Source organism: Phocoena phocoena, chromosome 2, assembly GCF_963924675.1.
Source record: "Phocoena phocoena chromosome 2, mPhoPho1.1, whole genome shotgun sequence".
NCBI lineage: Eukaryota > Metazoa > Chordata > Mammalia > Artiodactyla > Phocoenidae > Phocoena > Phocoena phocoena.
The window spans coordinates 93,820,276-93,846,422 of NC_089220.1; the positions used below are offsets into that span (position 1 = coordinate 93,820,276).

General features: G+C 41.1%; 1 protein-coding gene across 1 annotated transcript in view; it reads right to left on the reverse strand.

The window, feature by feature from the left end:
• LOC136118688 (aromatase) overlaps positions 1–26,147 on the reverse strand; it is a 49,712-nt gene that overhangs the window by 15,830 nt on the left and 7,735 nt on the right. The window contains exons 2-3 of the mRNA XM_065871944.1: positions 17,392–17,574; positions 11,235–11,385 (exon numbers count right to left, since the gene is read on the reverse strand). Coding sequence (XP_065728016.1) covers positions 11,235–11,385; positions 17,392–17,536 — 296 coding nt within the window. The 5' untranslated portion in view covers positions 17,537–17,574. The remainder of the gene's footprint in view (positions 1–11,234; positions 11,386–17,391; positions 17,575–26,147) is intronic.

Consider the following 26,147-nt stretch of genomic DNA (forward strand, 5'->3'; position numbering starts at 1 on the left):
AAATACCTGGAATAAACCTACCTAAGGAGGCAGAAGATCTGTACTCTGAAAACTATTAAGACACTGACACTGATGAAAGAAATTGAAGACGACACAAATGGATGGAAAGATATGCTGTGTTCTTGGACTGGAAGAATCAATATTGTTTAAATGACTATACTACCCAAGGCAATCTACAGATTCATTGCAATGGCAAATTATCAATGGCATTTTTCACAGAACTAGAATGAAAACAATTTAAATTTGTGTGGAAACACAAAAGACCCTGAATAGCCAAAGCAATCTTAAGAAAGGAAAACGGAGCTGGAGGAATCAGGCTCCCTGACTTCAGTTTATACTGCAGAGTTAACAGTAATCAAAATAGTATGGTACTGGTACAAAAACAATAATATAGATCAATGGAACAGGATAGAAAGCCCAGAAATAAACCCACGTACCTATGGTCAATTAATCTATGAGAAAGGAGGCAAGAGTATACAATGGAGAAAAGATAGTCTCTTCAATAAGTGGTGCTGGGAAAACTGGACAGCTATATGTAGAAGAATGAAATTAAAACATTCTCTAACACCATATACAAAAATAAACTCAAAATGGATTAAATACCTAAATGTATGACCGGATACTATAAAACTCCTAGAGGGAGACACAGGGAGGTCACTCTTTGACGTAAATTGCAGCAATATCTTTTTAGATATGTCTCCTAGATTAATGGAAATAAAAACAAAAATAAATGGGACCAGACTTCCCTGGTGGCACAGTGGTTAAGAATCCACCTGCCAATGCAAGGGACATGGGTTCGAGCCTTGGTCTGGGAAGATACCACATGCCACGGAGCAACTAAGCCTGTGCGCCACAACTACTGAGCTTGCACGCCTATAGCCTGCAAGTGACAACTACTGAGCTCGTGTGCTGCAAATACGGAAGCCCACATGCTTAGAGCCCATGCTCTGCAACAAGAGAAACCACCGCGATGAGAAGCCTGCACACAGCAATGAAGAGTAGCCCCTGCTCGCCCCAACTAGAGAAAGCCCACGCGCAGCAACAAAGACCCAAAGCAGCCAAAAATTTTAAAATGTAAATAAATTAAAAAAAATAAACGGGACCTAATTGAACTTAAAAGCTTTTGCACAGAAAAGGAAACCATAAACAAAACAAAAAGACAACCTACAGAATGGGAGATAATATTTGCAAATGATGCGACTGACAAGGGATTAATTTACAAAATATACAAACAGCTCATACAATTCAATTTAAAAAAACCAATCAAAAAATGGGCAGATGAGCTAAATTGACATTTCTCCAAAGAAGACATACAGATGACCAACAGTCACATGAAAAAATGCTCAACATTGCTAATTATTAGAGAACTGCAAATCAAAACTTCAATGAGGTATCACCTCACACCAGTCAGAATGGCCATCATTAAAAAGTCTGCAAATAACAAATGCTGGAGAAGGTGTGGAGGAAAAGGAACCCTCCTACACTGTTGGTGGGAGTGTAAATTGGTGCAGCCACTATGGAAAACAGTATGGAGTTTCCTTTAAAACCTAAAAATCGAGTTATCATATGATCCAGCAATCCCACTCCTGGACATATGTCCAGAGAAAACTATAATTGGAAAAGATACATGCACCCCAGTTTTCACAGCAGCACTATTTACAGTAGCCAAGACATGGAAGCAATCTAAATGTCCATCGTCAGATGAATGGTTAAAGAAGATGTGGTACATATATGCAATGGAATATTACTCAGCCATTAAAAAGAATGAAATAATGCCATTTGCATCAACATGGATGGAGCTAGAGATTATCATAGTAAGTGAAGTAAGTCAAACAAAAATATATGATATCTCTTATATGTGGAATCTAAAAAAAAAAGGATACAAATGAACTTATTTACAAAACAGAAAGATACAGACATAGAAAACAAACATACAGTTACCAAAGGCGAAAGGGGGTTGAGATTAATATATACACACTACTGTATATGAGATAGATAGCCATCAAGGACTTACCATATAGCATGGGGAACTATACTCAATATTTTGTAATAGCCTATAAGGAAAAAGAATCTGAAAACGTGTGTGTGTGTATATATATATATATATATATATATATATATATATATAAAACTGAATATATATAACTGAATCACTGGGCTGTACACCTGAAGCTAACAAAACATTGTAAGTCAACCCTACTTCAATCAAAAATTTTAAAAAGACTAAAGTCAAAAAAAACCCAAAACAAAACATATGGGTCTGCCTATATATATATATATATATATATATATATATATATATATGTATAGAACTAAATCACTGTGCTGTACACCTGAAGCTAACAAAACATTGTAAGTCAACTCTACTTCAATAAAAAATTTTAAAAAGACTAAACTCAAAAACACCCCCAAAAGGTATGGGTCTGCATCCTGACCTCAATAGTTACCATATATATGACATTGGGGAAAACATTTATTCCCTTTATTTTCAATACTGACACAAATAATAACACCTATATTATAAGCTACTATAAAATGTAAAAATGCTAATAATTATAAAAGCCCCTGATTTCACATTGTTTATTTTGCTTACTTTTATTAGATCTGCCAATGTACATATGTGATAAATATGCCCTGAATAAAATTAATGAATAATATTTTAAAATAATTGAAAGCATAAATGGATAGTTATTCTCTTCAGGATAAAAGGTGGGGTGGGTTTATTAGATAGTGGATGCAAGCAGCACAGGGAAGGCTTGAGAGGAAACAGCTGAGATGAACCTATGTTTATGAGGATTTGGGGAGGAGAGAGACTCCTCATTCACTGCTCAGTAAAAGAGGGACTTTAGAAGAAAAGAATGTCTGTTGGGAACTCATGAAGTTAAGAATCAAGTGTGGGTGGTATAAACTAATTTTCATCTACCAAGAGAAAAATTAAGAAATTCTGCAGGTGACTGCATTTCCTGTGGAAAGGGGCTGAGGTTGGAAAAGGTTCATGCAGGGCCTAGACAGAAGCAGGCTACCTGGGTGAGGGCTAAGTGGTGTCTGTGACCATGATGAGCACTGCTCAGGAAGCTGGAAGTCCAAAATGTCCTTCTTAATAAGCTATGTGGTTGACCCTCCTTATGATGAGTGAGATGGAGGGGGTATGAACACAGACGGGATGGAGTTTATCAGAGCATAGGAAGATATAAGCAGGACATGTGGTGTTTGTATGTCCATTTTTTTCATAAGTGCCAGTTGTTTGTATTATAGGCGAAGACTGAACACCAAACACCCCTTGGAGAAATCAAACGAGATTATCTAAAGGTAACGAGGAAAGTCAGTTCAGTGAGGATACACGGCAGACAGACCAGGGCAGAAGGAGGTGCAGACAGCCACCCCAAAATCCTTACCCACAGGGGCACCTAGATATGGTGAGGGAGGGAGGAAAGAGAAGTCATGTCTCAGCCACCTCCCTCCAAGTTCCAGCCTTTTTACCTATGACCCTGGTAATGCCACCTCTGAGGTGTGGGGCCCTCGACTGACTCTGCTGCTGAGTAGACAATAGGACCACAGGGTTTGTGCTCAGGCACAGACAAGGTCTCATGTAGCACCCTCCACCTCCCCATGCTGGCAAAGCTGTTCCAAGCACGTTATCCAGACTCCTCTGTGGGGCAGGACAACAGGCTCTTCAGATTACAGTGTTTATACATGGACCACATGGCCAAGTGCAAATTCCCCTTAGTAACATGTAAGCATGGCAGTTCGGCAACTTCAAAAAATTTCCACTCGAGTAGCTTTAAATTGATAGGCATTTTTCTTGGAGATAATCAGAAAAAGGAAGTGGAGTTTGGGAAATAAAAAGAGTGGAGAGCAGAGAAGGAGTAGAGGTTTTCTGCAGTGCAGCTACAGGAGACATGAATGAAGAAAGCCAATGCATTAGTCTGTGTTTTGGCCATGTTTACAGGGCAGGAGCCAGAAAGTATATAAAAGTTGCCCATCCTGTATGCTCTGGTGAGGAGCTGCCATAGGCAGAGCTAAAGTGATTGAACCCTTAACTTCGAGGCTCGAGAGCTAACCTGCTTAGGTCTGCTAGGGAAGTTAAAATAGATCTTCCAGAACTTTCCCACATGAGGATTACCCATTATCCCATGTCTCCAAGGCCAGAGTGCAGTTCAGAGACACAAATCATGACATCAGAAAGGAACCAAACATTTGGGCAGAGGAATAAACAGAAAATATGTATATTATAGCAGGAAAGTAAAATATATTTATAAATATCTTTTTGATAACTGCAAATGAGGGAGAATCTGGTGTGCAGGGGATAGAAGATGGAAGGAATTGCACAGTGCTCAACTGTGCAAATTCAAGATGCATAACATATTTCTGGTGTTAGCTTTATTTTAGTTGTTATTTTTTCCCTTATTTTGGTGAAGTAAATATTGTACACGTTTTCGTGTGTTCACTACAACTTTAGTTCTTCCTCGCCACTTCTGTACTAAAATTCTGTTTCTCAACTGCAAATTCTCCTACTATGGGTGTCTTCTGAACACATAACCCTCAAAGATGGGGAGTAGCTACTATAACCTACATAACTGTTCTTGCACTGGGCTAGGGTGGCCATCTTCTCACTAGCTCCTCTCTATCCAAATTGCAACTGGCTCCTAAACGGATGACTTTGCCTTAATGAGGTTGTTCAGTAAATGCCTGTGAGGACATATTGCCATAGGAGACCCTGGGCTAAAAGAGCTCAGCTCTGGCTGAGTAGATAATGCTGTGGGCTAAGTACTAGCCAAACCCACACATTTGTGATGGATTCCAAGCTCCCATTTAAACTTTAAAAGAAAGGCCCTGAAATAATGGCAGTTCTGTGAAATGAAGACAGAATTATTATATGAATAAATTATTTACTTGATATATATTTCAGGAAGAAAATCTTATTTTCAAATCAAAATACTTTCTACTAAGTCAAATATACTTTTGATATAATTCCAGATAATATTCAAATTACCCTAAGTTTTGGACAAGTTTTTATCTTCCTAGCAGCTATAAAAGCAAAAAACAAAAATCCAGATGCTTCTATTTGTATTCCAGGGAATTAATTTGACCAACTAGCCAAAATTTTGTCCTGTATGGAAACACCATGCTATACAAAAGACTGAAATTCTTATTAATTAATAGATTTCAGGCCTCTAGCTTTCTTACCTTCCACTACCTCATTCTATACTTAAAGCAGAAAGTAAGTAATTTGTATACTCTATACTCACAAACTCAGATCTACAAATTTTAAGTGATGAGTTGACAAACAATACTATTTTTCTGCTCTGACCTTTAGAGCTTTTGAGTATATCATAAAACACATTGGTCTGTCCATATGTTTTGAGGAATTACTGGTCAATTAAAAACTTGAACCCAAATTTAAACTAAGTTAAATGTTAGTTAATAAAGAACTACCATTTAAAATCGATGTGTTCTTTAGGGGGCACCAACATCTCAGTTATCCTGAGATAGAGGCTCTGACTTGGCAAAGAACAAAATAGGCAAGACAGAAGTGATACACACAGCAAGCCAAGTGTGACTAAGAACAAGCAATTTAAAACAAGATCACTTATGAAAATTAGGCTTTATCTAACTGGAGTAAATCAGGAAAGTGAAGAAGGGAAGGTTGGTGATGAACTAGGGATGCCAGCCCAGAGCTCTCCTGACATTAAGGAGAATAGTAGAGACCTCCTTCCCACAATGCAGGCCGGCCTGTAACACCAGGTGAGGGAGATGTTACATTGACTGACTGACTGACTGGGAGAGTGAGGACTTCTTACCACTGAGGAGAGACAGTGTGAGTCCCCAACCTCAGAAGGAACAGTGGGTAGTATAAGATGCCTGATCCCTGGGGGTCATTATTCTTCTTGAAATGTGACTGAGGTCAAAAGACATCTCCAACGATGGCAAACCTATTGTCTCTTCAAAATGAAAAGTAGCCAGGAGGTAAGTCCTTAGGTGGTAAAGAAAAAGCCACCCTCCCATTCTGAGTTTAAAGAACTCAGACACCTGTGGTCAGATTCAAGATTGATGAGTACTAGGAATAAAAGGGAGACAATCAATGGAATATTTGGTACCAAAATTTTATAAACACTTGCCTTGTGTAGACCTGTTCTGTGCTTGTGACTTACACTCCATCAATCTTACCACATTTTCCCTGTCCTTTGCCCTCTAATATCCTTACCCAGGTTTGATACTGAGGTCACTGCAAGAGAAAAAGAATCTTTGTAACAGAGAGGTCTGAGTGTAACCACCCTAAGCTGACCAAATTTAGTATCTCTAATATGGGAACACCTTCCCTGGTCTCTTGATGTGATGCAATGTGAACTGCGTAGGACTAACAGGAACGTATTATTACACAACAATTAACCTGAATCGAATAGAGCCTATAGACCTAGTGTTCAGTTTATAAGCAATACCGTGAATAGAAGAATATGTTCAATGACACCATAATGAGACAGTAAGAGAGATTTGGAATGTGGGACATCCTGTAAGGCAACTGATGTGGTCTTTTCAGAAGGTCAAGGTCATGGGGAAAAATGAGGGAGGACTGCTCTTCTAACTTTCCTGTTCATTTGAACTTTTCTTACTAGAAAGTTGGAAAACTATTTTCTTGTCGATCATTAGAGTCTCTCCCTTCCATGCATCCTCAAGTCCCTTGACCCTCTGCTTACTTTGTCCTAATTGCCTGGTAAAACCTCAACCCTGGCTAAATCCGACTCTCAGTTTAGCTTACTCTGTGCTTGCACCTGGCAGTTGAATGGGGCCAGGGAAAAAACCATACATGCACATGGACACACACACACACACACACACACACACACACATAGGCAGGTCTCAGTTCAATTCAAGTGAGCCCTTAGTGCAGCTGGCAATTCTACTACATTTCCCAAGTCCAGTCACTCTCTCGCTTTCCTGGATGACTGTTATATCCTGTCTCCTCTGTCCCCCAGTGTTGTACTTCTCACCTTTATTTCAACTACAGACTTCATTTCCTATTTTGTTGAGAAAACAGAAGCAACTGGAACCTCTGCAAGTTCAACCACCAGGATCAGTGCCCATATATTCAGCCTTCCCTCCTGTTACTGTGGATGAACTTGCGTGTCCCTTTTCAAGGCCACGTCCACTTGTTACCTGGGCCCCCTTGTCATCTCACCTGGCACACTCCTTTTGTGTGCTGCATCAACACTTTCGTCTGTAACTCATCATTTCCATCAAAACACACATGTCATAATATCTTGTATCTTAACAAATAAAAGCTCCTTGGACCAAACATCCCTTTCAGCTCTGTTCCATTTCTCTGCCTCCTTTATGGCAAACTCCTGGAAAGAGTGTCTGTACCTGCTGCCTCCAATTCTTCTCTCCCCATTCTCTACAGTGGTCAGACTTTTGCCCCCAGAACTCCATTGAAACTGCCCTTATCGAGGTCACCCATGACCTCCCTGGTGCTAAATGCAATGCTCACATCTCTGTCCAGTCATGTGGCACTATCTGGAGAGTTGACAATTCCATCCTCCCTGACATGCATTCTCGCCTGGCTTTCAGACCACCACACTCTCCTGGTTTTCCCCTCTCTGTGTGGCTGTCCTTCTCAGCCTCCTTTGCTAGTTTCTGACCTTCCTTCTTAACTTCCCGTTTGGCGGTACTAGGCAAGTCAAGTCAAAATATCTGAAATGGAATCCTGATTTCTCCCCATCCCGAAGTTGCTCCACCCACCTTATCTTCTGTATAGCCCATATCTACCTGCTAATAGTGTGGACAACCATCCTGGTCTATCTGAGTTTTAGATTAAAAATCCCACAACGTGGGAAATCCTCTGGTCCCAAGTAAACCAAGACAGTCATTCACCCTACTGCTATACTATGTTTTACCCTGTTATTGTTGGTGTATTAACACTGTAACAATATATTTCTCTACAAGGGCAGGGATTTGGGGCTGATTTGTTCATGATAACCTGTTGTACATAATAAGTTCTTAATAAATATTTATTTAATGAATTAATGGAGAGCCAATAATGACTTATGATAGATTAGGATCATCCAGTGCTTAGTATAAATTCTCAATAGTGGATGCTTACAAAATAAATGAATGAATTCCCTGTAAATTTATACATGATTAAAACAGGCATACAAATACTATAACAATAATTAGTATATAAATGGCTAACTGATGTGCAAATTTGACCCCAGTTAGCATGTTAAGTTCTAGCTCCCCTTTATGGATGCTACCCACATTCTCCTTTTTGATACTATTACAAACACTAATACATACACACGACATAAAGTGTCATGCGTAACGTCTGTAGACCCTCAGTAATTTAGAGTATCCCCACCTGGGAATCTTGCACACTTTACGCACTTTAAGATGATCAGGTGGAGCTCCCCCCAGAGCGCCCAGTTGCTCAGGCAGAATCCCGGCAGCACTTGTGCCTGACGTCCCGCCCCCCGAAGTTCTGCAGCTCCCCCGACTTCAGAACTCGGCTGACTTGAAAGTTGGGGCATAATCTCAGCACAGTTGTAATGACTACAGTTGTCAAACTTTTCAAAAGAGAAAAAATCTGGCAAACTATTCAAAGAAAAAGAAAAGGCTTTCTGAGGTCCAATGAAGTCTTTTCAAGAGGTACCGGTAGTTCTGGAAGGACCTGAAGAGCAGACAAGGGAAGGAGATGGGGACAAACATGTCCTATTCCCACAGGGAGCTCAGCCCTTAACAACAAAATTGAGCGGCTCGGAGGCAATTATAGAGAACACAGACTCCAACCAGAGAAAAGCCTATGAGGACAGAACAGGGAAAGAACTGGGAGAGCTGGGGGAAGGGCAGGGCGGGTTATTGTCCAGGTCCTCAGCGTGAATCAGCACCTGACCCTGTCAGGGTGGCTAAGGTCACTTCCCTAACTAAGATAGCAAAGTGATCAGATGCCACCTGTGCTGTAATGAGGGTCCTGTTACAGGAATTGCCTTTGGGGTTCCTGGGAATTTATCTGGTGATCTAAGTACCTAGTGTCTAAGAGCAATTTCTGTCCTGGTCCTCTGGTCCTTTCTCACGTGCTTCATTCTTCCCTCCAGGTCTAGTCTTGCACTCCCAGCACCTGAGCTACACTTAGGGGTAAGAAGATTACACAAAACCCCTCCAACCTGCTTAGGTGTTTCCCCAACCCCAGGGAAAGGCCCCCTGCCCCAGAAGCTTCTTACCTTCTCTCCTCCCTCAAGCTCTGCAGCACATTGGAATCACCTGGGGCTCTAAACACTACCGATGCCTGGGTCTACCCCATCAAGAGACTGTAACAGTTGGGTTGTGGCCTGGGCAGTGGGGTTTTGAACAGCTCCCTGGGTGACTTTAATGTGCAGCCTGGGTGAGAAGCGCTGCTCTAGATACTGAGCTGCAGGCGTGATCCTTTTGGATGAATATCCTGCAGGTCCCTTTGCCTGTATCTGAGGGAAAGCGGTGACAGGGAAGGCAGACACTGACTTGAGGAGGGCTGGAAAGCAACTTGCTGTGCTGGGGGATCAAAGAGCAGAAGGCAGTGTCCCAGTCCTCCAAGCCCAATCGCCATCTGTTCCAGAACATTTTTGAGGCTCTAGTCAGTTGCACAAGTGAGTAAAGTGTTGATTTTGAAAATGAGAGCATATCAGATTCACTTAAATTTGGCTAGGCAGAGCTCCATAGACCAAGAGAAGTAAAATCCAAGAGTAACTCTGGCCTTGCCATTAGAGCAGTGGATCTGAAACTGGAGTGTGCCTCAGAATCACCTGGAGGGCTCGTGGAAACAGATCGCTGGGCCCCGCCCCCAGATTTTCTTATTTAGTGGGTCAGGGTGGGACCCAAGAATGGGCATTTCTCACAAGTTCCCAGATACGTGGATGCTGCTGGTTGGGGGCCACTGTCTGAGAACCTCTGCCCTGGGGTGTTTCACTGTGAACCCAATGAAATGACATTTCCACCTGAAGCTATTTATGGTTAGATGTGTAACATGGTCTGCCTTAGCTACTCTTCAAACTTTTACACCACCAAACTGAGTGAAATGGAAAAAAAAAAAACAGGCAAAAACCGAGATATTAGTTTGGTTGAAAATAACATTCTTGGATAGGTAGAAATATTTGGAAGGATAACATGTTTTTTCTCCCCTGCTCCCTTCTTTCAAGTATTTGGTTCAAAGAATTGGGCTTTGAGTTCACCATGGTAGTTTCAGAAATGATGTATATCATCATGGCCTGAAAAAAAAATCAATGCAGTTTCCAGAAATGCTTCACTTACTTCTGGGCAATAGTCTGTGTATCTGAAGAAACAATTCTAATAAATCAGTAAAACACCCTGGTCCGTCTTAGTTTGTGGGTAAATCTCTGTCAGGGATTATAAATGTAAAAACTCATTCATGAGACATTTTGGCAGATAGCTTTGCTAAAAATCTAGCAAAGATAGCTGAACATCTATGATATGTGCTCTCTTATAAACTCTTCATTTTCCATGATCAATCAGTAAGAAAACTAATATTTCACAAAGCTAGTTCTTTAGTCAATGCATATTTTGTTAACCCTGGAGTAAATTCAGTCTGCTAAAGTTATCTGGAAAATATTAAGTGTATGGGGAGCAGGAGAATACCATTTCTTTTAATAGGCAATATTGTTCCTAATTTATGTAAAATCACTCAGCAAGGACACTGGCACACAGTCACCAATAGGAGAGCAGAGTATGAATGGCTTCTTCATCTGCTGTCTATCCTCCCAGAGTTTCTGAGTAGCCTGGCATTAGAAACACATCAGCGAATTGATACAGTCAGAATTTTTTTCCTCAGGTGTTTTTTGTTGTTGTTGCTATTATTGCTTGTTTGTTTGTTTTGATGCTTACTTGTACAGCTAAGACCAAAATCTTAGGAAATAGGAAAGCATAAAAGATAATACCTCTCCCTCAAGTGTGTTTTGTCAGAACCAAATCACCTGTATTCTGAGTTTCCACATTCACTGCTCAGAGAGATTTTGAATAATTTTCAGTCTTCCCAGAGTTCTTTATATGTACCTCTGGCTTCAAACAAGACCCAGTTATTCTACTTGTCTCAAATGTTAGATTTTTGCCTGGGAATCACTCACCTTTATTTAAGTAATGAAAACATAACTTTGGAAACAAAGATGGCAAAATATCAAAATAAGTTTGATTTTTAATAGGAAATATCCCAGCCTTGATTTTTAAAATATGTCACTGATTATTAACAGACTTACTTGCTAATAATGAGGGTTTCCTCTCCACATATCCAGACTCTCACAAATTCACCATATGTCTTGTTGTAGTAATTGCAGGCACTGCCGATCCCCATCCAGAGGAACCTGCAGTGGGAAATGAGGGACCCAATTCCCAGAAAATAGCCAGGACCTAGGAAAGTCATCAGATTACAGTCAGTATTTCCGTAACACCAAAAAGACAAAGTACTTTAAATTACTGTTGTTCTTATTCCTTTATATCTACACGTCCTTTTACATCTTCTGATGTATAGAGGTGAATCACATACACAAAATGATTAAAACCACAACACAAGTTAACATGAGGCTCTTCACAGCTCTATGAGTAAAAAGTTGTCCAGTTGACACCACACCAGTTCCATTTGGTCTCAATCACTTCTGTCTGAACAAACTGCAATAGGTGTCTAGTCTATTCTTGCTGTGTTAAACGGTGTCTATGGGTTTCAAATACAAGTCGATCAGTCCCTCTGGTAACAGGCATGGAAGCCAGGACAAGTGACAAGTTGACAGATCTGTCTGGCTGCTAGTTTTGTCTGAAAACTGGGTTTGAAAGCACCAGTCAATGGAGTGGGTGGATTTGAGTTAATTTGTGGTTTTGGTGTCATCTTTTTAACTGTGAGAAACATGGCCTGCAAAGACAATGTCCAAACAAAAAGCATGCATTCCTGGGGCTTCCCTGGTGGCACAGTGGTTGAGAATCTGCCTGCTAATGCAGGGAACACGGGTTCGAGCCCTGGTCTGGGAGGATCCCACATGCCACGGAGCAACTAGGCCCGTGAGCCACAACTACTGAGCCTGCGCATCTGGAGCCTGTGCTCTGCAACAAGAGAGGCCGTGATAGTGAGAGGCCCGCATGTTGCGATGAAGAGTGGCCCCCGCTTGCCACAACTAGAGAAAGCCCTCGCACAGAAACGAAGACCCAACACAGCTAAAAATAAATAAGTAAACAAATGTGGGGTTTAAAAAATAAAAAGCATGCATTCCTTTTTTATTTCCTTAAAAAAGGATTTGGTTTAAGAAGAGAATCTTAAGCTAAATCTCATTAGACGAAATAAAGCTAAGCACTGAGGAATGAGGCAGTGGGTCTGATCTGTGTCTAGACCAGAGTCTGAGTCCAGTGATGTGGTTTTAGTGAAGAGCCATGGCCCTTACACCCTTGCTGACGTAGGCAATGACAGAATTGTGAGGAGTGTGAATCTGGTGAGCAGCCAGGGGAGTTGCTGTTGCTTGTATCAGAGAACAAACTTGGTAGCTTGATTTTAGTGGTGGTGGTGAAAAGTTTGTCAGAAGCTTGTTTGGAGTGGTTTTACGAGTTTTATTGTAAAGTTATACCATTTCTGTATCTTACTCCTTTAATTCCATTCTGTCAGTGAAATAGTCCTGGAGCCAAAACTCACACAACTGTCTGAGACAGTACAGTGCTATAATAATTTAGATAATCTAAGTTTTTGTTTTGTTTTGTTTTGTTTTCTTTGGCTGTGCAGCATGGCTTGCAGGATCTCAGTTCCCTGACTGAACGTGGGCCATGGCAGTGAAAGCTAGGGATCCTAACCATTAGGCCACCAGTGAACTCCTTAGATAATCTGACTTTTTGCATGACTCATCTAAAGCGGAAGTTCAGTCCCAAATTTGGCAAACAGGGTTTACTCCATAACTTTGCATTAGCAGGATTAATGTAGCAAATACTACCAGGTTCTTTTGTCTTTAAAGTTCTTTGTTAATGTCTATAGAACCAATATAAGAATTTGAGTTCTTTGGATCAAGGGTTCTTAATCTTAAGATTGTTCTCATAACACTACATTATACAGTTATATAGTCAGATGACGGACTCTATATTAAACTAATTTCATTGAGTTCTCAAAAAGAAATAAGCTGATTTGATTGTATACATATTTCCTTAAAATTTAATCAGACATACTGACCTTTTATCAATACAAATATGCATAATAACAAAACACTTTTTTTTTTTTTTTTTTTTGTGGTACGCGGGCCTCTCACTGTTGCGGCCTCTCCCGTTGCGGAGCACAGGCTCCGGACGCGCAGGCCCAGCGGCCATGGGTCACGGGCCCAGCCGCTCCGCGGCATGTGGGATCCTCCCGGACCGGGGCACGAACCCGCGTCCCCTGCATCGGCAGGCGGACTCTCAACCACTGCGCCACCAGGGAAGCCCTAACAAAACACTTTGTATTTACAGCTTGAAACATGGTAGATCCTCAATAAATGTTTCCTGAATGAATTTTTACAATTTATTAGACATGTGTAAAGAATGAAGTTTTAAATGTCATCCTTATTTAGAATAGTTTAGGTGTATTTACATTTTGATAAAAATGGAAAAATATCTTATATCTCATACATTTAATCCATGTGAAGTCAAACAGCAGTCTATTTGGGAATAGACTTTTTCAACAAAGATTTACTTCATATACTATGGCCATGAGGCACAAAGACATACAAATGAAAGGCTGCACTTTCCATGTTTTATCTAAATGTTTGTTGCTATGTGGAAAGTCTTAGTATTTGGAAACCGCCAATCAAATTTAAAATATGACAGTGAAGAGCTGTATCTATTGAAAAAGGGAGATTGTGATGAACTCTGCTAAGGCTGAGAACCGGACTGTTTTAACCATAAGAGAATCAGAGTTTGAGTCTTCAGCAGTCAATCGTATTTCAACTTAATTCATCCAACAAACCCTGAAATCTTACTAGGTATAGACACTAGCTCCAAGTTAGGGACCCGTGATGGTATGGTAAGTATAACTAGGTCCCCATCAGATCCTGGGCAGGGAAAAGGAATGTGAAAAAAAGCACAAAATCAAATAATTATCACACAATATGATCCTTTCAGTTAACGTGTATATCTTATACCTTCCGGTTGGAGAGAAGAATGCTCTGGGGGTGGGGGGGAGAAATTTTGGTAGAATATCAGGGAAATACTCTGGTTGTATCCACATTACACTGCTCTCTGCTTCTCAGATTTGGGAATGCTCATCTAGGCATGTGTGAGTACAGGAGTCTCTTGCACACCCTCAGAGGAGCAGTAAATACTTCACTGCATTTTTGTGCAGAGATGGCCTCCATGAAGCCAACAGCTGGGGCCTCCCACCCTCTGTCCTAATCAAGAAGCTGTTACGTTCCATGCTGGGTGTACACCCTAGAGAATCCAGTGCACAGGAATGTTCATAGCAGCGCTGTTCACAATAGCCCCAAGCTGGAGACACCCTAAATGTCCATCAACAGTAGAATGGGAGATTAAACCATGGGGTGTTCATATAACTGCATACCATATGAACTGCAGCTGCATGCCACAACCTGGATGAAACCCACAGGCAAAAAAGTGAGCAAAAAAGCAAGACAGAAGAATAATGTAGGATTCTATTGCTAAAGCATGTAAAACCAGGCAAAACTAAAGTATGTTGTTTGGAATATGAAATTAGGTGAAAAATCTATATTAAAAAAAAAGCAGGGGAGCGATCGTTAAGAAATAGAAGGTTATTTACTTCTGGAAATGAGAGAGGGTATGATTGAAAAGGCACAAGAGGAGTTTCCAGGATGCTGCTAACATCCTACTTCTTGTCCTGTCTGTGATGACATGTTTATTTGTGTATTTTCTGTATTTTTAATGAGCAAAAGGAGACTATTGCCATGTCCTTTTTTTCCAGTGCTCCCATAAAGAATGTGGTGCCCAGGGCAGAGAGGGCCTCTGGGGGAGAGGACCCACGTGCAAGGTTGGGCATTGCCCTGTATCACCGGGGAAGGGAGAGCTGCCAGGTGCCAGGCAACTGTAGTCCTGGCAGACATCAGTGAACTGGGTCAGTTTCCCCAAATTGAAGCTTACAAAACCCCCAAATAGGAATGATTCTTTCCTCTCCGATCCCTCATGGCCCTCGCTGTCACTAAGTCCTCTGCCTATGTGTGTCACCTTTGCACACTCCTCGACCCCCCTGTCCCCATCACCTGATAATGCAGGGCCTCTCAGGACCTTAGATTTGAGTCCCAGTTTCATCACTTACTTGTTATGGACACCTTGCCTCTTTAAGTCGCAGTTTCTTCATCTGTAAAATAGGCATCAACACACTTGTGAACCCAGAGGTTCACAAGAGAAAGTGGGTGTGAAACTGCTTTGAAAACTGTAACTTACTAGAGGGCTTTGGCTCATTGTACCCTCTCAACTCTTTGGCTTCACTGACCCTGAGATTTCCCATATGTATAAAGCTAAGAACCCAGAGAGCCAGTGATTGGAGGGATCTGGCAAAAGGAGTTCAGAAGTATTGGTCAGCAAGACCCATCCAACAAGGCCAGTGTCCTCACCTTCCCTTCCCCAACCAGGAGTTGCGGGATCTCAGCCTGGGCCAGAGGTTTCTAGAACTAGAAGGTTCTGACCAGACCTCACATTTTCCCAAGGAAAGCATGGAACTAGAAGCTCCCTGGTAGCAAAATGATCATCTACCTGGGATTTAGGTCTTCCTGGTGGTTCCTCTGCTCCCCCTATTGCCACTTTCCTTCCAGTTGAGATGCTGGCAAGCCATCTCCCTTCTGTGGCTTTAACCCCTCCCCCATGAAATGAGGAGTTTGAACTCCACAGTTACTCATACTTGTCACAGTGGTTTGCCTGGGCAAGGCAGAGCCCTTCTCTGAGGCTCAGTTTCCCCTTCTGTCAAAGGAATGGGTTGGGCTCCATTCTGTGGCTCTCAACCCTGACTGCTCAGGAAAGCCACCTGGGAAGATGTTAAAAAAACAAAAACCCACATGGGGATCCTCCTCAGGCAGGGCTGAGAACCACAGGACTATGTGATAGTGTCATAGACTGTCAGTGTATGACAGCATGATGTCCCCAGCCCAGAGGTGGTGGACAGAGTGAGCTACCACCTAGGCTCCTGGTCCAGGGCTTCAGGGATGCCAGTTCTTGTGTTTGCCCCTCCCCAAAGGTCCAAGGGAGTTCTACCATCACCTGCAACATAAACATCTGGGGGGAGTTGTTAAAAAATACCTCCTTCCTCACCTCCACCTTTCATCGACCCTGACTTGGGTGCCCACTGGGGGAGGAGAAATCCAGTGAGGAAGGAGCAGTGGTGGGGAAGGGGTTCAAGTTAAAAGACTGTGGAACAGTCTTCCTTCAGACCCCCATCAGGAGTAGAGAACAAAACAAACTAAACATTCCATTCCACTAGGCCTTAAAGTAAACTAAAATACCAGGCTGAATTGGGCAGAGAGACAGTCAGTTCTCTGGAAAACAATAGAGAATCCAGACCCAGGGCACTTTGCAGCAGCGCCACACTCCCACTCGACATCACTCTGTGAAGAGGCCCACGACGCTTGAAAGTGTGTAATGACTCTGCTCTTGAAATAAAGCTTATCGGATATCTTATGGAACTGGGGACAGATGCCTGCTATGAGGAGTTTTCCCTGAAAACTAAAAAACCGTCTGATATTTCTAAGAATTCTGAGTTAATCTGGTAATGTGGAGGGATGGGGTTTCTACTGGGATTATCTGGATAATTATATTATACTCTACTTTTGATTGATCCACAGAGCTTGTGGAAGTTTTTTTTTAGGTTTTCAAGGGAACTGTAGTGGTCCCCAATTTTCTCCCTCTGTCCAGGTCCCATCCAGCCCTCATGGTGGCACCAACATCACCACCATGCCCAAGAATAAAAGAAAAATGAAGAATTGGATAAAGAGAAGGAATAAGTTCAAAAAAAAGAGAGGGCAGAGGACATGGATGAGGTAAAGTGGGAGGGAGACAGAAATCTGTACAGAAGGCATTCCAGAGACTTTTTCACCTTTAGAGCAAAACTGGAATGAATTTGAATCAAAAGAAAAAAAAAACAATCCTGGAATTTTACCTTGCTCCACTCCATCTTAAACTTACTTTAAAGGATACTAGTGCCAAGTCTATTCTACCAAAGCAAAGTGGAGACTGGAAGGGATTATGTAAGGTATTGTTTTAATGTTTTCAAAAAACGTGTGCAGATAATTCGCTAAAGTTTTTTCACCTGAGTCCTCATTTGCTTATGTGCCGTGGGCTTCAGCCATCTTCCCAAGTTTGCTCTTCATCGTTTTGCAAAATTTCCTTTACCCTCATGGATCAAAAGCCCAAGAAAACAATCTTCTTAGGTACAGAAATAAATGACTGACTTACCTGGTATTGAGGATGTGTCCTCATAATTCCAAACCAAGAGAAGAAAGCCAGTGAGCAGCAGGATTGCAATGCTGGCAACAGGTGCAACTTCGGTCACCATGCTGGTGATGTTATAATGCCTTGGGTTCAGCACTTCCAAAACCATCTTGCATTGCTTGAACTCAGGGGAAGCAACTTAAAGTCCTGTGGAAATCAGAGGGTCAGAAAAATTAGAGAATGCCCCAAAATGTACATTTACGACTCCTCTTACTTCAGAGGATGCTGTACTGTAGAGATGGATGTTCTGTTTTATAATGTGATTGGACACTTAGACAAGACAAATTTATAGTTACAAGTCAAAACAAGCAAGCCCAAGACAGATCTTTTGGCTTGAAGTGCAGCATTTCTGACCTTGGTAGAGTCTCAGGTTCGTTTAGACGCTTGGTCTGATAGAACCTTATCATCTTGCCCTTGAGTGGGTAGAGTGACTGAATTCCCAATTGAGAGCCAAATTTCTTACCAAAATACATGAAACTGAAGCTCATTCCAGAGGTGGAGTCATTCTATGACTTCATCAGCAGATTTTGTTTAGGCAATCTTTTTCCCTTCAAGCCAAATAAATTTTTTTAAAAAGCATTCCCCAATATTCTTCCTTGCTCAAAATTACTTCCCCCAAAGGGTAAGCTTCTTCAGTAAGAAGGTGTTTCATGGGCATCACTGAGGCATTCTCAGGTTGTCTATTGAATTCAACATGATTCACTCAGGACAATCTTTTCCTATTGGCTTTGACGAAGCTTAAATCTTGCACCATGGACTTGATGAAGCAGTACACGTGGGCCCATGACAGAAGTAGTAGGAAAGAAGAATAGGAGAGGAAGAATAAAAGGAGAGGAAGAAAAAAGAAGTGGGGAAGCAGGAGGAAAAGAGAGGACATAGTTGATGCCACCAGCAGTAGGCTCAGGTGCCACTCAGCAACCGAGCTCCCTACGACAGCTGGTCTCCTGTGCAGGACAATTTTCAGTTTGATTTGCTGATTCTGATGTGGTTTTCTCTTCTTTTTTTTTTTCTTGGAAAGCATATTTTTTTCTGCTTTATTTAGATGTAATTGACATACAGCAGTGTATAAGTTTAAGGTGTTCAACATAATGATTTGTCTTACATACATCCTGAAATGATTATCAAAATAGATTTAGTGAGCATCCATCATCTCATACAGATATAACATTAAAGAAATAGAAAAAAATATTTTTTTCTTGTGATGAGAACACTTAGGATTTACTCTCTTAACAGTTATCACATATAAGATGCAGCAGTGTTAATTATCTTTTTTAAAACATCTTTATTGGCGTATAATTGCTTTACAATGGTGTGTTAATTTCTGCTTTATAACAAAGTGAATCAGCTATACGTATACATATATCCCCATATCTCTTCCCTCTTGCGTCTCCCTCCCAGTTATCTTTATCGTGTTGTACTTTATCATCCCTAGTACTTATTTATCTTATAACCGAAAGTTTGTACCTTTTCACCACCTTCATTTAATTCCGCATCCCTCCACCCCCTGCCTCTGGTAGCCACAAGTTTGATTTCTTTTTCTATGAGTTTGTTTGTTTTTGAGGTATAATTGACCTACAACACTATGTTGGTTCCTGGTACACAGCATAGTGATTTGATATTTTTATACATTTCAAAATAATCACCATGGTAAATCTAGTTGTTATTTGTCACCATAGAAAGATATTATATAATTATTGACTATATTCCCACACTGTACATTTCATACCCATAATTCACTTACTTGTACCTCTTAATCTCCTTCACCTATATTTTTCCTCCCCCAGACCCCTCCCCTCTGGCAATCACCTGTCTTTTCTCTGTACCTATGACTTTCTTTCTGCTTAGTTATATTTGTTTTGGTTTTTAAATTCCGCATATAAGTGAAATCATATAGTATTTGTGTTTCTCTGTCAAACTTATTTCACTTAGCATAATGCCCTCTAGGTCCATCTATGTTGTCACCAATGGTAATAGTTCATTCTTCTCTATGGCTGAGTAATATTCCATTTTATACACACACACACACACACACACACCACATCTTCTTTATCTGTTCATCTGTTGATGAGCCCTTAGGTTGCTTCCATATCTTGGCTATTGTAAGTAATTCAGCAATAAACATACGGGTGCATATATCTTTTTGAATTAGTGTTTTCATTTTCTTCCATAAATACCCAGAAGTGGAATTGCTGGGTCACAGGTATTTCTATTTTTAATTTTTTGAGGAACCCTCATACTTTTTTCCATAGTGGCTGCAACAATTTACATTCCCACCAACAGTGCACAAGGGTTCCTTTTTCTCCACATCCCCACCAATACTTATTTGTTCTCTTTTTGATGATAGCCATTCTGACTGGTGTGAGGTGATATCTCATTGTGATTTTGATTTGTATTTCCTGGATTATTAGAGATGTTGAGCATCTTTTCATGTGCCTGTTGGCCATCTGTATGTTTTCTTTGGAAAAATGTCTATTCAGGTCCTCTGTCCATTTTAAAATTGGGTTGTTTGTGTTTCTGATGTTGAATTGTATGTGTTCTTTGTATATTTTGAAGATTAACCTTTGTTGGATATGTCATTTGAAAATATCTTCTTCCATTCAGTAGGTGATCATTTTGCTGATAGTTTCCTTAGCTGTACCAAAGATTTTTTGCTGTAGTCCCATTTATTTATGTTTGCTCTTGTTATCCTTGCCTGAGGAGACATATCCCCCCAAATACTGCTAAAACTGATGTAAAAGAGTTTATTGTCTGTGTTTTCTTCTAAAAGTTTTATGGTTTCAGGTCTTATTTTGAAGTCTTTAATCCATTTAAATTTATTTTTATATATGGTGTGAGAAAGTAGTCCAGTTTGATTCTTTTGCATGTAGCTGTCTGGTTTTCTCAATACCATTTATTGAAGGGGCTGTCTTTTCCCCCATTGTATATTCTTTGCTCTTTGTTGTAGCTTAATTGCCCATATAAGTGTGAGTCATTTCTGCACTCTCCATTCTGTTCCATTGATCTATGTGTCTGTTTTTTGTACCAGTACCATACTAGTTTGATGACTATAGCTTTGTAGTATAGTTTCAAATCAGGGAGTGGGATACCTCCTGTTTTGTTCTTCTTTCTTAAGATAGATAGTCTTGGCTATTCTGGGTCTTTTTTGTTTCCATACAAATTTTAGAATTACTTGTTCTTGTTCTTTGAAGAATGTTATGGGTGTGGTTTTTTTAATTTATTTTTTATTATTTTATTTTTAACAATTTATTGGAGTATAATTGTTTTACAATGGTGTGTTAGTTTCTGCTTTATAACAAAGTGAATCAGTTATACATATACATGTATCCTCATATCTCTTCCCTCTTGTATCTCCCTCCCTCCCACCCTCCCTATCCCACCCTTCTAGCTGGTATTGAATCTGTAGATTGCCTTGGGTAGTATGATCATTTTAACATTATTAGTTCTTCCAATCCATGAGCACAATATAGCTTTCCATCTGTTTGTGTCATCTTCAGTTCCTTTCATTGGTGTCTTATACTTTTCCAAGTATAGGTCTTTTACCTCCTTAGTCAGATTTATTCCCAGGTATTTTATTCTTTTTGATGTGATTGTGAATGGGATTGCTTTTTAAATTTTCTCTTTCTGTTAGTTTCTTTTTAGTATATAGATGTGCAACAGATTTCTGCAGATTTCTTGCAGAAGTCTCCTGCAACTTCACTGAATTCATTGTTGAGCCCTAGTTTTTTTTTGTTGGTTTTTTTTTTTTTTTTTTTTTGGTTTTTTGGTGGTGTCTTTAGGATTTTCTATGTGTAGTGTCAAGTCATCAGCAAACGGTGACAGTCTTACTTCTCCCATTCTAATGAGGATTCCTTTTATTTCTTTTTCTTCTCTGATTGCTGTGGCTAGGACTTCCAAAACTATATTGAATAAAAGTGGTAAGAGTGGGCATCCTTGTCTTGTTCCTGATCTTAGAGAAGAATATTTCAGCTTTTCAACACTGAATATGTTGTTAGCTGTGGGCTTGTCATATATGGCCTATTATGTTGAGTTATGGTCCCTCTATTCTCACTTTGTTGAGAGTTTTTATTATAAATGGATGTTGAATTCTGTCAGAAGATTTTTTGCTTCTATGGAGATGATCTTACGATTTTTATTCTTCAGTTTGGTAAGGTGGTGAATCAAATGGATTGATCTGCAGATATGGAACCATCTTTACATCCCTGGGATAAATCCCAATTGATCATGACATACGATCCTTTTAATGTATTGTTGACTTTGGTTTGCCAATATTTTGTTGAGGAATTTTACATCTATGTTCATCAGTGATACTGGACTGTAGTATTCTTTTTGTGTGTTATCTTTATCTGGTTTTGATATCAGGGTGATGCTGGCCTTGTAGAATGAGTTTGGAAGTGTTTCTTCCTCTGAAAAGTTTTGGAATAATTTGAGAAGAATGAGTGTTAACTATCTTCTAACTCTTTGGTAGAATTCACCTATGAAGCCATCTGGTCCTGGACTTTTGTTTGTTGGGAGGTTTTTTTTTTTCTGATTCAATTTCATTAATGGTAATTGGTCTGCTCATATTTTGTATTTCTTCCTGATTCACTCTTGGGAGATTGTACATTTCTAGGAATTTGTTAATTTCTTCTAGGTTGTCTATCTTACTGACATATAATTGTTGGGAGTAATCTCGTAGGTTCCTGTGTATTTCTGTGGTGTCAGTTGTAACTTCTTTTTATGATTTATTGATTTGGGCCCTCTTTGTTCTTGATGAGTCTGGCTAAAGATTTTCCAATTTTGTTTATCTTTTCAAAGAACCAGCTCTTAGTTTTATTGATATTTTCTTTTTTTTTTTTTTAGTCTCTATTTCTTTCATTTCTGCTCTGTTTTCCTTTGTTTCCAGGTATTTTTTAAATTTCCTCTTTGATTTCTTCAGTGACCCATTGGTTGTTTAGTAGCATATTGTTTAGCCTCTATATTGTGGTGGTTTTTTTTGTTTGTTTTGTTTTTTGCGGTACGTGGGCCTCTCACTGTTTTGGCCTCTCCCATTGCGGAGCACAGGCTCCGGACGCGCAGGCTCAGCGGCCATGGCTCACGGGCCCAGCCGGTCTGTGGCATGTGGGATCCTCCCGGACCAGGGCACGAACCCGTGTCCCCTGCATCGGCAGGCGGACTCTCAACCACTGCACCACCAGGGAAGCCCTATATTGTTTTCTTTGTAGTTTTTGCTTTGTAGTTGATTTCTATTCTCATAGCTTTGTGGTGGGAAAAGATACATGATTTGATTTCAATCTTCTTAAATTTACTGAGACTTTGTTTTGTAGCCTAGGATGTGATCTATCCTAGAGAACGATTCACATGAACTAGAAAAGAATGTGTGTTCTGCTGCTTTTTGATGGACTGTTCTATATATCTGTTAAGTTATTCTGGTGTAATGTGTCATTTATAGCCAGTGTTTCCTTATTGATTTTCTGTCTAGATGATCTGTCCATTGATGTAAGTGGGGTGTTAAAGTCCACTACTATTATTGTATTACTGTCAATTTCTCTCTTTATGTCTGTTAATATTTCACTTTATGTATTTAGGTGCTCCCATGTTGGGTACATATACATCTCTAATTGTTATGACTTATTGTTAGATTGATTCCTTGATCATTATGTAATGTCCTTCTTTGTCTCTTGTAACTGTCTTTATTTTAAAGTCTATTTTGTCTGATATAAGCACTCGCTTTCTTTTTCTTTCCCATTTGCATGAAATATCTTTTTCCATCCCCTCACTTTCAGTCTGTGTGTTTCTTTAGATCTGAAATGAGTTTCTTGTAGGCAGCATATATATGGGTCTTGTTTTCATATCCACTCAGCCATTCTGTGTCTTGATTGGAGCAGTTAGTCAACTTACATTTAAAGTAATTATTAAAAAAAAAAAATGGGGACTTCCCTGGCGGTCCAGTGGTTAAGACTCCGTGCTTCCACTGCTGGGGTCAAAGGTTTGATCCCTGGTTGGAGAACTAAGATTCCACATACTGCGCAGCACAGCCAAAAAAAAAAAAAAGATAAAAAAATAATTATTCATTGGTATGTATTTATTGCTATTTTGTTAATTCTCTTTGGCTTGTTTTGTGAGGATTTTTTTCTTTTGTTTTTTTTGGTTCCTTTCTTCTTTTGCTCTATTCCCTTGTGATTTAATGGCTAATTTTAGTGTTATGTGTGGATACCTTCCTCTTTTTTCTGTGTGTCTGTTATAGATGTTTAGTTTGTGGTTACGAAAAGGTTTGTATATGGTTATATATATATATAGTCATTTTAAGTTGCTGATTTTTTTTTTTTTGCGGTACACAGCCCTCTTACTGCTGTGGCCTCTCCCATTGCGGAGCACAGGCTCCGGACACACAGGCTCAGCGGCCATGGCTCACGGGCCCAGCCACTCCGCGGCATGTGGGATCTTCCCGGACCAGGGCACGAACCTGTGTCCCCTGCATCGGCAGGCGGACTCTCAACCACTGCGCCACCAGGGAAGCCCTAAGTTGCTGATTTTTTAAAGGCTTGAATGCCTTTTAACAACCCTGCATTTTCTCCCTCCCCTCAAAATTTATTGTTTTTGACATATATTTTATAGCCAAATCCTGACATGGCTGGCTGAGGGGCTCAAGGTGACCTGGAGCTGCTGTAGGTCTGCTGTTGGCCGGGGCCAGGGCCCGGGGCATCCTGAGGTGGTGTCTGCCTGCTGGTGGGTAGGCTGGGTCTTGACGTGGCTGGCTGTGGGGCTGCTGTGATCCTGGAGTTGTTGTTTTGCCAGCTGGTGGGTGGGGCTCAGGCACAGGGTTTCCCAGGGCTGGTGCCCACCCAGTAGTGAGGCCAGGTCCTGGAGCTACTGCCATCCCACTGATGGGCAGAGCCAGGTCCTGGGTTCTCTGGCTATAGGCCCAGGGGTCCCATATCTGGTGTTGGCCCCTTGGTGAGTACACTGGATCCTGACACAGCTGGCTTCAGGGCCTTGGTGGTCCCAGGGCTGTGGCCCAGGGGGTCCTAAGGCTGCTGTCCACCCACTGGTGGGTGAAGCCAGGTCCTGAGTTACTGCCAGCTCACTGGTGGGCAGAGATGGGTTCTGGGGTCTCTAGCTGCAGGGCCCCAGGGGTCCCAGAGTTGATGTTGGCCTGTAGATGGGCAGGGCTGGGGCCCAAGGGATCCCAGGGCTGGTGCCTCCCTGATGAGTGAAGCTGGGTCCAGGGCTAGTGCCAGCTCATTTGTGGGTAGGGCCAGATCCCAGGGTGGCTAGAAGCTCAGGGGTTCCTAGGGCTGCCGGCCTGCTGGTAGGTGAGGCTGTGTCCCCACCCAGCTAGCTTCCTGGCCTGGGAGGTTCCAGGACTAGTGCCAATGCGCTAGTGGGGATGGGCCAGGTCCTGGTGCTAATAAGCTAGAGGGAGAATTCCAAAACTGTGCTTACCAGCACGAGCGTCCTTGTGGTGGGATGTGCTCCCCAAAATGGCTGCTGCTGGTTGTCTTCATCCCCAGGTTGAGGTTCAGTTGCCTCCTGCCTTTCTAGGAGGCTCTCCAAGATCAGCCATTGGGTCTGACCCAAGCTCCTTTCAAATTACTGCTTCTGCCCTTGGTCCTGGGGCATGTGAGGCTTTGTGTGCACTCTTTAAGAGTGGAGTCTCTATTTCCCACAGCCCTCTGGGTCTCCTGAAAGCAAGCCCTACTTGCCTTCAAAGCCAAATGTTCTGGAGGCTTGTCTTCCCAGCGTAGGACCTCCACCCCCACCACAGGCTGGGGAGTCCAGTGTGAGCCCCAGACCACTGGTTTATTGGGGGGCATCTCTGCAATTTTAATTATCCTCCTGTTGGTGGGTCACCTACCTGGTGGTATGGGTCTTGACTATACTCCATATATGCCCCTCTTACCTGTCCTATTATAGTTCCTTCTTTATATCTTTAGCTGTAGAGATCTTTTCTACTAGCCTTCAGATCACTTTCATGGATAGTTGCTCTGTAAATATTTACAGTTTTGGAGTGCCCATGGAAGGAGGTGAGGTCACGGTCTTCCTATTCCGTCAGTCTTGGCCACTCCCCTCTGCTGTGTTTTTCCACAATGGAATGTTGAGTCTTTATTTTCAGTAAGGTTTTCCAATACCTATACTCTCAGAAGAGAGTTTCAGGGATGGTGGTTTGTTGAAGAGACTTAGAACGAATAGCCTTGTGTAAAGGAAAGAGCAACCATTCCATTCAGTTCCTGGTCCCAGGTGACCACTCCAAGGATTACCTTCTCTTGGAAAGTGCTCTAAGTTCCCAAGACTTGCAATGTCTCTGCAACAGACTTTGGCTGGGTTTTATGTAGTAATAGAGTTCTAGATTCTTAACCAGGACTTCTAAGTGGATTTCGGGGGCTCTGTGAACTCCCTGAAATGCTGCGTAAAATGTTGTATCTGCTCAGCTGCACTTTTATGGGGGAAAGAAGCCGTAACTTTCATCAGGTTCCTGAAGAATATATAATTACATTTCTCTTCTGATTTATATGAGATCTTAGATACACAATCAAAGATCCATTTCTGGCAAGTACAGAAATTTCATGACATAGTTGAATTCATTCAGTTGCTTGATTCATTCTATTGATTCATCCTATTATTCTACCATTTAAATAATCATTAACAGTTAAGTGCAAGGCACTAAAACTGCCTGCACATATGTTGGGCAGTTTTTTTCTTTTTTTAAATATATATAAGTTGAGACTGAAATGTCAGCAATG